Here is a 12,773-nt window from a genome sequence, read left to right as displayed (position 1 = left end):
ACGACGTCCTGGAAAACACTGACTCAGCATTTTTGAAAATTCAATCCCAGATAGCTGCTTTCCTGCTGTTCTGAGGGCGGGGTCATAATAATATTTTTTCTTTGTCCCCTCAAGGCGCATGTGTATACCGAATTTTGTGGCTGTACGACAAAGTTTATTGCGGACCCCCTCCCATTGACGCAATGCATTTTGGTTTTTGCAGGTGGCGCTGTAGAGCCATTTTTTAAATCTCAATATCGAAACACATATTTAAAAAAAATTTCGTAGGAACTGAATTTTGTGCAAAATTTGGTGAGTTTTCGAGCATGTTCAGGGGGTCATTCCAGTTTAAAGAGCAGAAGAATAAGAAGAAGAAAGAAAGAACGAAAGAATATTTTTTGCAAAAACAATATGCAAATTTTTTTTTTGGGCGTTATTTCGCCCACATGTCATATATTTTCGGAAAGGTCTCAACAAGCCCGACGCATCTGTCAGGTGTTTGAGAGTGTGAATGTCTGTGGTCGCGCGCTCGACAAGTCATGTTTGTGTGTGAGAGTGTGTGTCTGTTTTTGTGTTTGTACGTGTGTGTGAGAGTAGATGTCGGTGTGTGTCTGTCTGGACATGTTGGCCTACGTCTGTGGTTGAGCGCTGTCCGCTTGACTTGTCATTTTTGTACGTTTGAGTGTGTGAAAGGCCTTGGTCGTGTGTGTGTGTGTGTGTGTGTGTGTGTGTGTGTGTGTGTGTGTGTGTGTGTGTGTGTGTGTATGTGTGTGTGTGTGTGTGTGTGTGTGTGTGTGTGTCTGCGTTTTTGTGTTTGTATATGTGTATGTGTGAGTGCATGTCGGTGTGTGTGTTTGGACATGTTGGCCTGTGTCTGTGGTCGAGCGCTCTGCGCTCGACTTGTCATTTTTGTGTGTTTTGAGTGTGTGAAAGTCCTTGGTCAAGCGCTGCGCGCTCAACTAGTCGTTGTCTGTGTTGCAGAAACAACAGGCCCTTCGCCCTTGGCAGGCCAGGGGCTCAGGCCTAATAATATTTTTTGCAAAAACAATATGCGATTTTTTTTTCTGACGTTATTTCGCCCACATGTTATATATTTTCGGAAAGGTCTTGACAAGCCCGACGCGTCTGTGAGGTGTTTGAGAGTGTTAATGTCTGTGGTCGAGCGCTACGCGCTTGACAAGTCATGTTTGTGTGTGAGAGTGTGTGTGCGTTTTTGTATTTGTACGTGTGTGTGAGTGCATGTCGGTGTGTGTGTGTGTCTGGACATGTTGGCCTATGTCTGTGGTCAAGCGCTGCGCACTCGACTTGCCATTTTTGTACGTTTGAGCGTGTGAAAGGCCTTGGTCGAGCGCATAGCGCTCGACAAGTCTTGTGTTTGTGTGCGTTTTTCAGTTTGTACATGTGTATGTGTGAGTGCATGTCGGTGCGTGTGTTTGGACATGTTGGCCTATGTTTTGAGCTTCCCTGCCAAAGAATCATTAATGTAAATGGAAGGGTGGTATGGTTTGGCCAGGTCACGGAATGACTGGGACACTCTATTGAAGACGTTAATGCTGAGCTGCAGGACAGTCAGGTGGTAAGAACGGCCTGTCCTGGAGGTTGTGGCTGAGAGGGACAGAGAGGCAGACTCAGGGGGTAGACTGCAGGGCTAGAGAGAGACAAGACATTTGCTTCCATCTTCATAAACACAAAATATGAGCAAATAACAATGTATGGATACAGTATACAATATCTTTCAGGCATAAATATCGCCAGAAGCTTTGCACACCACCACCTTCTAATAGCATGTCCACCTGTAAAGTAACTTATGCTTTAAATGTATTTTAGCTTGATACATGTTATGATACAGTACAGTCATTGACGTCAACTATGTTGTAATGTCCTCCAGCAACCTGCAAAAAAAAGGACATTGAAATCAAATCAAGCAAGAAGCCTGCCTATGTTTATACTCTACTAAATGCAAAGAATTGCATACCAGCTGCAAGTTTTACCTCATCAGCCAAGAAAGGTGTCCTCCATGGTCCTTTGGAAATGGAATTTGCGAGGTTACTGAAAAGGTTGGAAGATGCGTAAGTTGCAATTCCTGTATTTAAATTGTCATATGAATCTGGAGCTGGCTGCAGTGGTCTTTCGGCAGCTGACCTGGTGCTGGCCGAAGGTGGCAGGTGCTGAGATGTGTCTGCAGTTTGTTTTTCTTACAAAACAGCAGACTGCAGGCACAGCAGTGGTAGTGGGATTCTTTTTTACATCCCAGTCTGCATGTATACTGTACTAGATCTGAAGAACAAAGACACACACCAAAAAAAATGGCTTTAACATCAGGTACAAACACTTGTTTTCTTGACCACTGTTTGAATAATAATCATAAAATAATACATTCTACAGCAATGTATTAGCAAGCAGTAAACATACCTCCATGCAGTACCACTGTTGTAAGATGAGACTGTAGATATGTCTCCACTTTTGAATAATCACCCTTATAAAGAGGGCAAAAGGGGCAGTGAAGAAGTTTGCATCCTTCCTCTTGGCATGTTGTTGCTTTGGGCCTCTGGCTGCTGAACAACACTGACAGATGTAACGCTGTACGCTGTACAAAACAGATATATGGAATCAATTGGTCAGTCTCAATTTAGACATCTTCACCCTTCCAATGCTGTATCAATGTCATATTTGTAGTCATTGCAGTCACTCAAAGTGCTTCTACACTACATGTCTACATACACACCCATTCATAAAATGATGCACACCGTGTTTTAATTAACTTTGCAGTATTGCATGACTGTTTGAAAAAAAAAAAACACCCACAAAACCTTTATATTCATAAAATACAGTAATGACATCCGAATTAACAACACACTGTGGTAATAGGCCTTAAAGTCATCACTGCAAACTTTAGCTCAGTGTTTCTCAATGTAGTCCTGCTGTGAGAAAGCCCTAAAGATCCAACAGCACCGCCTGCTGGCGACTGGATAAATGCAGCCTGAACTAGTCACACTACAGCTGCAGGCCGATTCTGCAGGAGGACTTTATGGAGCTGTGTTGAGTTTTTGTGTGTTTTCCTGCCTTTTGTGTGCGTTCATGACGAAATGTAAGTCATTTTCCACTCTCACTTAAGTATATTTGATGTTTATTGCAGTATTTTGTTGTTTCATGGACATATGTTGTGTTTCACTTTGCTAATTAGTCCTATTTAAATATAAGTTAGTCCTACTTGTAATTTGTTGATTCCGCAGGCAAGTTCACATGCTTATTGTGATTCTGCAGCTAATTTCACATGCTTGTGATTTATTGCACATAAATATTGCATCTTGATTTACTGATTTATAATTGTGACTATGATTGGTTTATGTTAGTCATGTTAATTGATTCACTGCTCACTATTGTTCAGAGCATTTTGTGACACAGTGATTATTCCTTGTGTTTTCAGACCACACACACATATATACACGCATACATGCATAAACATGCATAGAGTTGCTGTTAAAGAAAGGAGAATAAGAATAAAGAAGAAGAAGAAGACAATCTGATCTCTCTGTCCTGTTTCCCGACTCTCTGACCGGAGTCATTGGCCATAATCTTCCGCCTCAACCAGAAATCCTATATTCTGAGACTCGCCCCTCAAACACCTGCCATGCATGTTTTAGATGTGTCCCTGCTCCAACACACCTGATTCAAATGGTCAGGTCATTATCAAGCTTCTGTGGAGGCTTGATGGATGAGCTGATCATCTGAATAATGTATCCTGCATCACCCGCCGGGGTTTATTTCTCTATAGTGGCCGGCTTGCTCTACATTATCCCTTACTAAAACAATGACATCCTAATTAAAGCCCACTTGGTTGTGGGCAGTGCTTTGAGTGAAAAAATAAGTGCCGGTACGCCCCCTTATTCGACTGTTAACAAGTAAAATAGCCGGTGAAGAACACAGATCATTATGAATTAAATCAATAAAGTGCCATTCTTTACTGGGTTGCGGTGTTCGGACCGGAGCCGGACCACATCCAGTGTGAGCCCGGCGTTATGAGCTCATGTGAAGTCCCGGTACGCGGTAAAAAGTCCGGGTATGCCAGTGAGAAAAATTGAGAAATGCAGGCCGGTGTCGTGCCAAAAAGTGATTCCTTGCCAAAAATTGATTTCCGGGCCGCGGACAACTGAAAAGCGCAGCTTCTGTGGCTCTGCAGCAGTCTTCATCAGGCTCAAGCAAGTTTGTTTCTGATCATCGAACAATATTTATTTGTGTTTGCGTTTGATAGCCTCCTGTACGTCCAGTTGCCTTATATCGCTGTTAAATAGGCTAGCTGGTGATTTTAATCTGGCTCGTAGTTACGCTAATGAACATATATGTGTCAACGAGGTGTTTTATGTTTTCTTTTTGTCTGCACCAAAATGACTCGATTGTTCACCAGAATAATATGATCATAAGCAGTGCTTTGTACGGTTTAAAAACTGAGTGAAGGGACATTACAATGTCAAAATCTGCTTTTTTTGCTTGCCAAAAACTGATTCATGTTTTTGGTATTGTATATAGATCTTGCCCCAAAACGATTTAATATAACACAGCAGAATCAGATTTACAACACAACCAATACTTTATACCACTTAAAAAATGAGTAAAGGGACATTACAATGTCTAAATCAGCTTATTTTGCTTGCCTAAAACTGATTCCGCAGAACGGAAATCACTTTCTGGCAGGGAATCACTTTTTGGCATGACACCGGTACTGCGTACCGGCCTACTGAAGGCACTGGTTATATGCCTAACGTTACAAGTCTTTGCTGCAAACTTTAGCTGATAATTAATAATAGCCACGCTGCTCATGGACCGACCAACATTAGCATTAGCTGCTCCTGCGCTTGTCGCTATTATGAACATCATCGGATACAATAAAGACAAGACAAGAGGTGTACAGTGACACGTTGTCAAATCATAATCAACAAAATAAACTTACTGACATAACCTCTCATTTGGTAATCTTCTTCTCTCCAGGAGGAAAAAGCCAGGGCGAAACACGATTTCAATGCTTCTTCTTCTTCTTCTGCTAATTTCCGGCAGACTAGGTGCCTCACAGCACATTGCTGCCTCTCTTGGTGAAGTCCAATATTGCAGCAACGAAAAACTTTGATTGGTCAGTAAAACTAAATTGGTCAATAGAGTGACGGGAACACCCAGGAAACAGCCAGACCCTTCTGCATTCCCCAACTAGCAGCCCAGCGTGATACATGTATTAAAACAATGTTCAGGTGTGTAGCAGCAGTCATTGGGTCTTCGTGGGTTACAGAAAACAAAGTGTCATCTGCATATGCAGCCTAACAAACAGATTTTTTTTCTGCCCATTTCTCAAAGATCAGTTGCAAGACGGTCAACAGTCACAAGCAAATTATTAATAAAGATCAGAAATAATGTGGGGGCTAAAACACTTCCCTGCGGAACACCAGAGGTGATGTGAGATGGGGCAGAGAGTTGTCCGTCAATGCGAGTCCGTTGTGTTCAGTCGTGCAAATAGTCAGAGAGCCAAGCATAAAGATTACCACGAATGCCAAACGAAGGCAAAAGTGATCGTAGTGCGTTGTGAGGAACACTAACAAATGCGTTAGTGAAGTCTAGAAATGCAGCAGCTGTCGAGAGATTTTGTTCACGCACTGAGGCCCAGTGATGATAGACACAGGCTACTTGATCTGTGGCAGAGTGGCCTTTCAAGAATCCAAATTGAGAAGGATGAATAAGATTATTTCTTACCAGGTGATCAGAAATATTTTCATTAATAATATCTTCCTCCATTATTTTAGCAACACAAGATGTAAGAGATATTGGTCTGTAATTTCCAGGGTGCGAGGAGTTACTTTTACGCTTGTAGATGGGTACAACTACAGTGGATTTTCACACCCTTGGTAGAATTCCCGACCAAAACGAGAGAGAAAACAGATGTGCCAGTGGTAGAGTGTGAGAGAGCATTTCTTCAAAAAAAATATTAGGAATGGCATCAGGGCCTTGAGCCTTGTTGATATCGAGTGAAACTAATTTAGACTGTACAATGGCTTCGTTGAAGTTTATATAGGTAAGGAAAGGAACATGGTCAGCTTGAGGCGCCGAACAATATAATCGATTGGTAACTGCTTGGCCTGTGTAATAATTGTTCAGCAGATTTGCTTTTTCAACTGTAGTGTGTGCAACTATGCCATTAAGTTGTAAATCTGGAATACGATCAGGGGCTGATGAAAAGCAATACAATCGCTTTGCTAATTTCCAGTACTGTCTTGTAGATGGAGACTCAGTGATTAACTGAGCTTGATGACGATAACTCTCAGATTTAATCTGTTTAATTTCAGAGGAGAGTCTGTCACGAGCGAGACGAAATTGTGTGAGATCAAAGTGTGAGTTTGATTGTTTAAATCGACTACAGGCTGCATGTTTTAAAGTGCGCAAGTGAATAAACTCAGATGTTAGGTAAGGCAAGTTGTATTTGCCCGCTGGTCGGCGATGTTTTGCTGGAACAAGGTCGGAAATAATAGTCTGGATACAGTCAGTCAAATAAGTGCACGCTGTGGAAGTGTTGGTTATTTGATCAAAGTAGTCCCAGTCAATACCAGTCACTGCATCTATGATTACTGACCAGTCAGAGACAGCTGAAAAATTAGGATAGATCTCATTGACAGTTTCAGTTTTATATAGGAGTGCGTCAGCATTATTTAGCAAGCTGTGAATTGATGTGGTAACAACTGCATGGTCAGAGGCACCAACAGGTGGGTCAACGACTGGTGTCGGAAATAAATCAGGAATTGAGGTCAAAATATCCAATAAAGCGGGCTGCCCAGTTATGCCGTCTGGAAAATGTGTGACTGAACTAACAATCTGTGAAAAAGCGTAAATGTCACAAAATTCATTCATCGTTTTTGCAGAGCAATCATCGGTGTCAGCAGAAAACCATTTAGAGTTAAGTCACCCAGTATTAAATAAACAGTGTTGTGTGAGACAGCATGAGAGTCGAGACAGTTTTCTAAATAGTGTAGTATTGACATATCGGCACCAGGTGGACGATAGATCAAACAAGTCAGTAGATTAATGTCCCTGATTATTATTGACAACCATATGGTCTCAAATTGTGAAGAATCAATGTTTGTGAGACGTGAGAAAACAGCATGATTAGAGGCATAAATAACAAGACCACCAAAGTCACGCCGTGTGTGTCTTCCACGGTCTTTTTGAATAAGCTGGTAGCCTGTGATTGAAACTTTTCTAACTGTATCCGTCCCGGACTCTGCCATTACAGAGACAATAACAAATAGTGGGTTGTGAAGAAGAATGTGACCCCTAAACTCATCAAAATTGTTCATTAACCCCCATATGCTAGCGTGCCAAAAATCAGCCATTATAAGCTGACTTTTTCAGGCGCTCAAAAAGTTCTTCATAATGCGGGCACTTACACAGGGCTGTGGGTGATCCGCCTTCTTGCAGCAGTGACTCTTTGAGCGACACACAGAGGAGACGTGGCCAAATCGATGACAGCTATAGCATCGAATTGGACGTCTGATCATTAGAAGTACCCGGAAGTGCAATAAGTCGCTGTAGAACCCATGTGTTTGGATCCGCTGATATTCCAAGGTGTCAGAGACGCAGAATTTCACACTGTTGAACTGGCTGCTGGCTTTGGGGGTGGTGAAGGAGAAGCCAGACGCAGAGGGGTATTCCATCTTGATCTGCGCTGATAGGTTGTCAGGGGCAGTGGATGTTTCAATGCCGTGGGCAATAAGCCACTTTTTTCAGGTAGAGGTTGTTGATTCACTGGCATCCATTGCAGCGAAAGACGAGTTATTCCAAAAGACGATGGAGTAAATATATCCAGCAGAGATCATTGGGACTCAGTGGACCTTTCTTTTATAAGCAGTTTTCCACTGTTGAGCAGCGGTTTATTCTTAAGTATAGGTTTTGTTTACTTTAGGTTATTATTATGAGTTTGTAGTGGAGGATTTTAACATAGTTTTAGAGACCTAATATTATGTTTTACACCTCTGGGAGTTTTATGGTTTTTACCCTGTTAGACTGAAGGTATTTAAGGGCCCAAAGACCTTCAGTCAGCAGTGATTGTGATTGTGGTGGTAGTGGCAGCTGCTGGTGAAGCTTGGCTCCAGAAATCCTCCTATGCACTTTTTAGGCACTTTTGCACTTTATCTTTGTTTTTTTGCACAAGAAAATAAATTAGAAGTGGCCCACACAACTTGGACTCATCTCTTCGTGCTCACTGTTTCTCCGCCGCTCACGCCACACTGCTTACAGCACACAAGGGCTGGCAGCAAGGCTGCGCTAACTCTGCCAGAGCAGAAGAAAAAATCAATCTCAACGTGCTGGTGTCGATCCGATACCAATACTAACTTTGGTATTGATACTATCGGTATTTGGATGGATCTGCCCACCCCTACCTTTAAAGGGCAACTCCAGTTTTTTGACACCTGGACCTTATTTCTAGGTGTGTGCATGCTCGTATACTAACTCAGACAAACATGGTGCAGCTCGGCGTCCTTCAGAAGTTATTTAGATCCAACCGATTTAGCGCGGGCCACAGCAGGGGAGCTTCAGCGCGGGACATAATCTCTGCAAAATCGCTCATTTCGGCTATATTTCTTCATCCATCGCCAGTGTTGACTCCCGGCGAGTCAGACGCCCGGGCGCCGTGACAGCTGAGGCCGACTCAGAGTGCCTTTCTGCTGGGGAGAGGAGCTCCGCAACGTTCCCATCCGAGCTAATTGTGGCTAAGTTAGCGAAAACTGTCAGCTGACCCACCTGAAGACGGTAGACGAGCTGACTTTATGATAACACTGGGGATGGATGAAGAAATATAGCCGAAATGAGCGATTTTTTCCAGAGATTATGTCCCACGCTGAAGCTCCCTTGCCATGGCCCCCGCTAAATCGGTTGGATCTAAATAACTTCTAAAGGACTCCGAGCTGCACAATGTTTGTCTGAGTGAGTATATGAGCATGACACACCTAGAATAAGGTCCAAGTGTGAAAAAATCGGAGTTGCCCTTTAAGCCCTCAGCTCGAAAATGACATACCGAAAAGAAAAAGAGCATAACAAGGTCTATTTGAGTAATTACCTTGTCATAATAAAATGAACACATCAGATTTGTCCAGATGTGTAAATATCAGTATATATGTCACTGGAAAGTGTGACTGAAGATGGAACACAGCACAAATGAAAAATTTTCAGTCTCGCCTGAAAAAAAAAAGGCACTTTCAATATGATTATCACTTTTGAAAAATCCAGCTGCAGCTCTAAACCTCCACCAGATCATAGCCAAATATGTGAACACTCTCTCTGCAAAGATTGACTCAGTGAAAGTAAAGCAGAACAAAATTTGATAGGTTTTAGGTAGCATATTCTCAAACTTGTTTTCTATTTCAGTGCATACCTGCTGGTGGCGCTGTTGGGGTACACCAAAGAGACACTCATCCACATCCACACAGTGAGGACATTCTGCAAGATGTCCTCTCAGTGGGAGCAGGCCAGGAATACTGAGGTGAATAAGCTGAGGAACATCAAAGACAGTGCTGAGAAACTGGAGCCAAATTTCAGAGACTTCGCCAAATATGAGAAGAAAGGAAAAGCTTTCCGGCAGTACATGAAGACGAAATTCATCAGTTCCTCTGTAGACACAAAACGTACAGAGCTGGAGAGCGAGCTGACAGAGCTGCTGAAGGACGTCCTGCAGGGTCTGCAGGAGATCAACTCCTTCCTGGAGGCTGTGGAGAAACTAGCTTCCACCTCGCTGGAGGTCTTCACAGAGAATCAGCTGCTTCATCTGCCCAGAGACGTCACACTGAATTACATTCAGGCCGTGGTTTGGGCTGCGAAAGTAGTCTGTCCTCTCGTGCTGGAGTTTAAAATGGACATGGATCCATTTTTCCTCCCAAGATTTCAGAATTTGGAGGTTCTGGCGTACCAGCTGGAAAAATACATCCAGACCACCAGCACCATCTGTGAGAAGTTTGGGAAAAGGTAATTGATCATAGATCCATATAAAAAAAACAAGATATTTATACCCTCATCAAAGTAAATTTCACTGAAGACTTAAATCAAATATCCTGAATTTTCATACTTACTTTACTTTGCTTTACTTTTCAACTCAAACTTGACTTCTTTCCTTAGTGACTTCAGTGACTTTGACCTGGAAACGGTTGGAGGTCGACCTGAGGTCGACCTGAGTGCTGGTTTACCTGATGAAGACATCCAGAGGATGCTCGATCACATTAACCAGCTGGTTGAGATCAGGTGACTTTCTTCTTTTATTTCTTCATCATTCGGCAAATCATTAGGAAACTGTAAAGTCTCTATCTCTGATTGTGAGTTTCCAGGCACAGATGGATCATCAGAGTTTCAATCTTGGCCTCCCTCCAGGCAGCAAAGACTCCTCTCCTTCACTGGAGAGCCTCCTATTGAGTCCCAGTCACTACTGTGAGTGACTGGAAGAGAGTTAATCAATGAAGAATCACAGCAGGTGTTCCCCCTGACCTCTCTCCAGTGCTTCCCTGAGCCAGCTTCACACACTCTCCCCTACAGCTGAGCTTAACCACACCCCACCACCGCAGGAACACTCCATGAACTTCCTTTGTTACGTGAATGATACTTGTATATAAATCTGTTGATCTACAAAACCAGATAATACTGCTCAGGAATAGAAATAATGCATGAAGCAACTTTTTTTTCTTCTAAACCTGTCCTGTCCAGCATGGAAGCAGCAGAGAGGAGGTCTGGCTGCTGTTATGTGTCCGACAGATTTGCTCTTCCAAGAGGAGCTGACATGAAGCAACTCATTAAAAATGGCTCCCAAGGTGGAACTGGATGTTTTCAAAATGTTGCCATGTAAACGTGAAACCTTTATCACACAAAAAGCACAATGTTTTTCCCTGAAATGTTGACCTATAAATGTATCCTGAGTCTATTCATTGTTTCTTTGTTCTCTCGTTTCTCCTCTCAGGAACGATCAACACTTCCGGATGGCGTTCTTGTTTCAACAGAAACCAGGTGAACACTTCATCACTGAGTTTAAGAACCGACAGCCCGGGATGCTGACATTCCTGAAGGATCTGGAGGAAACCGCCGTCCAGTTGGACATCATGAACAAGGGAGCGAGGATTTCCACTGTGGCTGGTAGTTCAGTGGGGGCGGTCGGTGGCGTTCTGTCCATCGTTGGTTTGGCGTTGATACCCGTCACCGCCGGAGTGTCCCTGTCTCTGACTCTGGCCGGGGTCGGACTGGCAGTCACCAGCGGCGTCAACAGCATGGTCACCACTGCCACTGAAATTGGAGTGAACAAAACACGACAAAGAAAAGCGAAAAACACCTTCCAAAGATTCATGGAGGATGTGCAGAGCATCGAGGATTGTTTGGATGAGGCATGTCAAGCACACTCCAAACTGAGAGTCAACAAAAGAGAAGCTGGTCCGGGAGTGGTTAAGATCCTCGGTAAGATCGGTGCTGTTGGGAAAGGCATTCATTCGATGGTTGATGCTGCCTCTGCACTGAAGCTTTTAAGAAATGGGCAGGCTGCAGCAGGTGCTGGTAAAGTGTTGGCCCAGGAGGGGAAAGCACTTGGTGGCATTCCCAGAGTGGCCGCAGATATCCCTGATATTGGTCAGGCAGCAGCCAAAACCTCTGTTGCTGTAACCAAAACAGCCCGAGCTGGTTTCATCACACTCAACGCTCTCTTCCTGGGTATGGACATCTTCATGATCTGCAAAACCAGCGTGGATCTGGCCAAAGGCAGCGAGACTCAAGTGTCAAAATTAATCCGAGCCAGAGCGGCGCTGTGGAGCTCAGTGATGGATTCATGGCAGAAAACCTTCGACTCTCTGGTCCAAGGTTTGGACACATTGGAGGAGAAGGAGGCCGTCCTGGAGACGCCGTTTTACCCGAGACAGAGATGAAGAAACAGAAAGAAACCGAAGAGGAGGAGCAGTCTGAAGAGGAAGAAAAACCACAAGATCAAATGTAACAGCAATATCTACAAGATTTAAAATTTGATTTGTAAATGTTCTCATTACATCTGTTTGAGGCAGTTCACTAAATGATTATTTCAAGACATTTAAGTTTCTTTTCTGTGTATCGTCGATTACTTTTTTGTGTGATTATAATCCCTTTATACATCAGCACATTTAGACTTTTCTGAATGAATATGAATTAAAGTGTACTTTGCAATGACACATTACTTCTTTATTAAAGGTGTAATACAACATTTTGATTTCCGGGTGGATCACCTAAATAATTGGTGGGTCTGTTTGTCAATCATTCTGACGAGCTGCTTTCGTAAGGCGGTTCTCCGTGCTTGCGCCCAATCAGCTTCTCCCTTTTGCGCATGCGCATTCAGAGTGTTTATGTAGCCGGTGAGCTTCTGAGCTCGTACTTACCGATGGCGAGTCTGACATAATGAAACTGTAGCTGTTTCGGAAAAAAAAGCTTTATTTATGAGCGAGGCGGATCGCAGAAACTGTACAGAGCCGTGCACGCCGGAGAAGAGGAGATCGCGCTCGTACACTTCCGCGTTTTCTGGGAGAAGCAGGAGAGCCGGGCGGATGGTCTGGCGCATGCGCGTTGTTCAAAAAGTGAGTAACAGACGTGGGGCTTCGTCTTTTCGAGAAAATGTTGTATTCCACCTTTAAATGTTTCTGTCTGATAAAGTGGCTTCAAATCACTGTTGTACCTTGTGGTATATAAATAAAGCTGAATTGAATGGGCTATATGCACAGCTCCTATACTTCCTGAAGTTCAGACAGCACCTTTATTTCCTGTTTTTCATGATA

General features: G+C 43.3%; 1 protein-coding gene across 1 annotated transcript; it reads left to right on the top strand.

The window, feature by feature from the left end:
• The first annotated feature begins 9,457 nt into the window (after positions 1-9,457).
• LOC115387044 (uncharacterized) lies at positions 9,458-11,900 on the top strand. Its single transcript, XM_030089574.1, has 3 exons — positions 9,458-9,972; positions 10,123-10,245; positions 10,952-11,900. The coding sequence occupies exons 1-3, from the start codon at positions 9,458-9,460 to the stop codon at positions 11,898-11,900; spliced, it is 1,587 nt and encodes a 528-aa protein (XP_029945434.1).
• The last annotated feature ends 873 nt before the right edge of the window (positions 11,901-12,773 follow it).

Source organism: Salarias fasciatus, chromosome 4, assembly GCF_902148845.1.
Source record: "Salarias fasciatus chromosome 4, fSalaFa1.1, whole genome shotgun sequence".
Taxonomy (NCBI): domain Eukaryota; kingdom Metazoa; phylum Chordata; class Actinopteri; order Blenniiformes; family Blenniidae; genus Salarias; species Salarias fasciatus.
The sequence above is the reverse complement of the archived record's forward strand: the minus strand, read 5'-3'. Positions and strand labels throughout refer to the sequence as shown.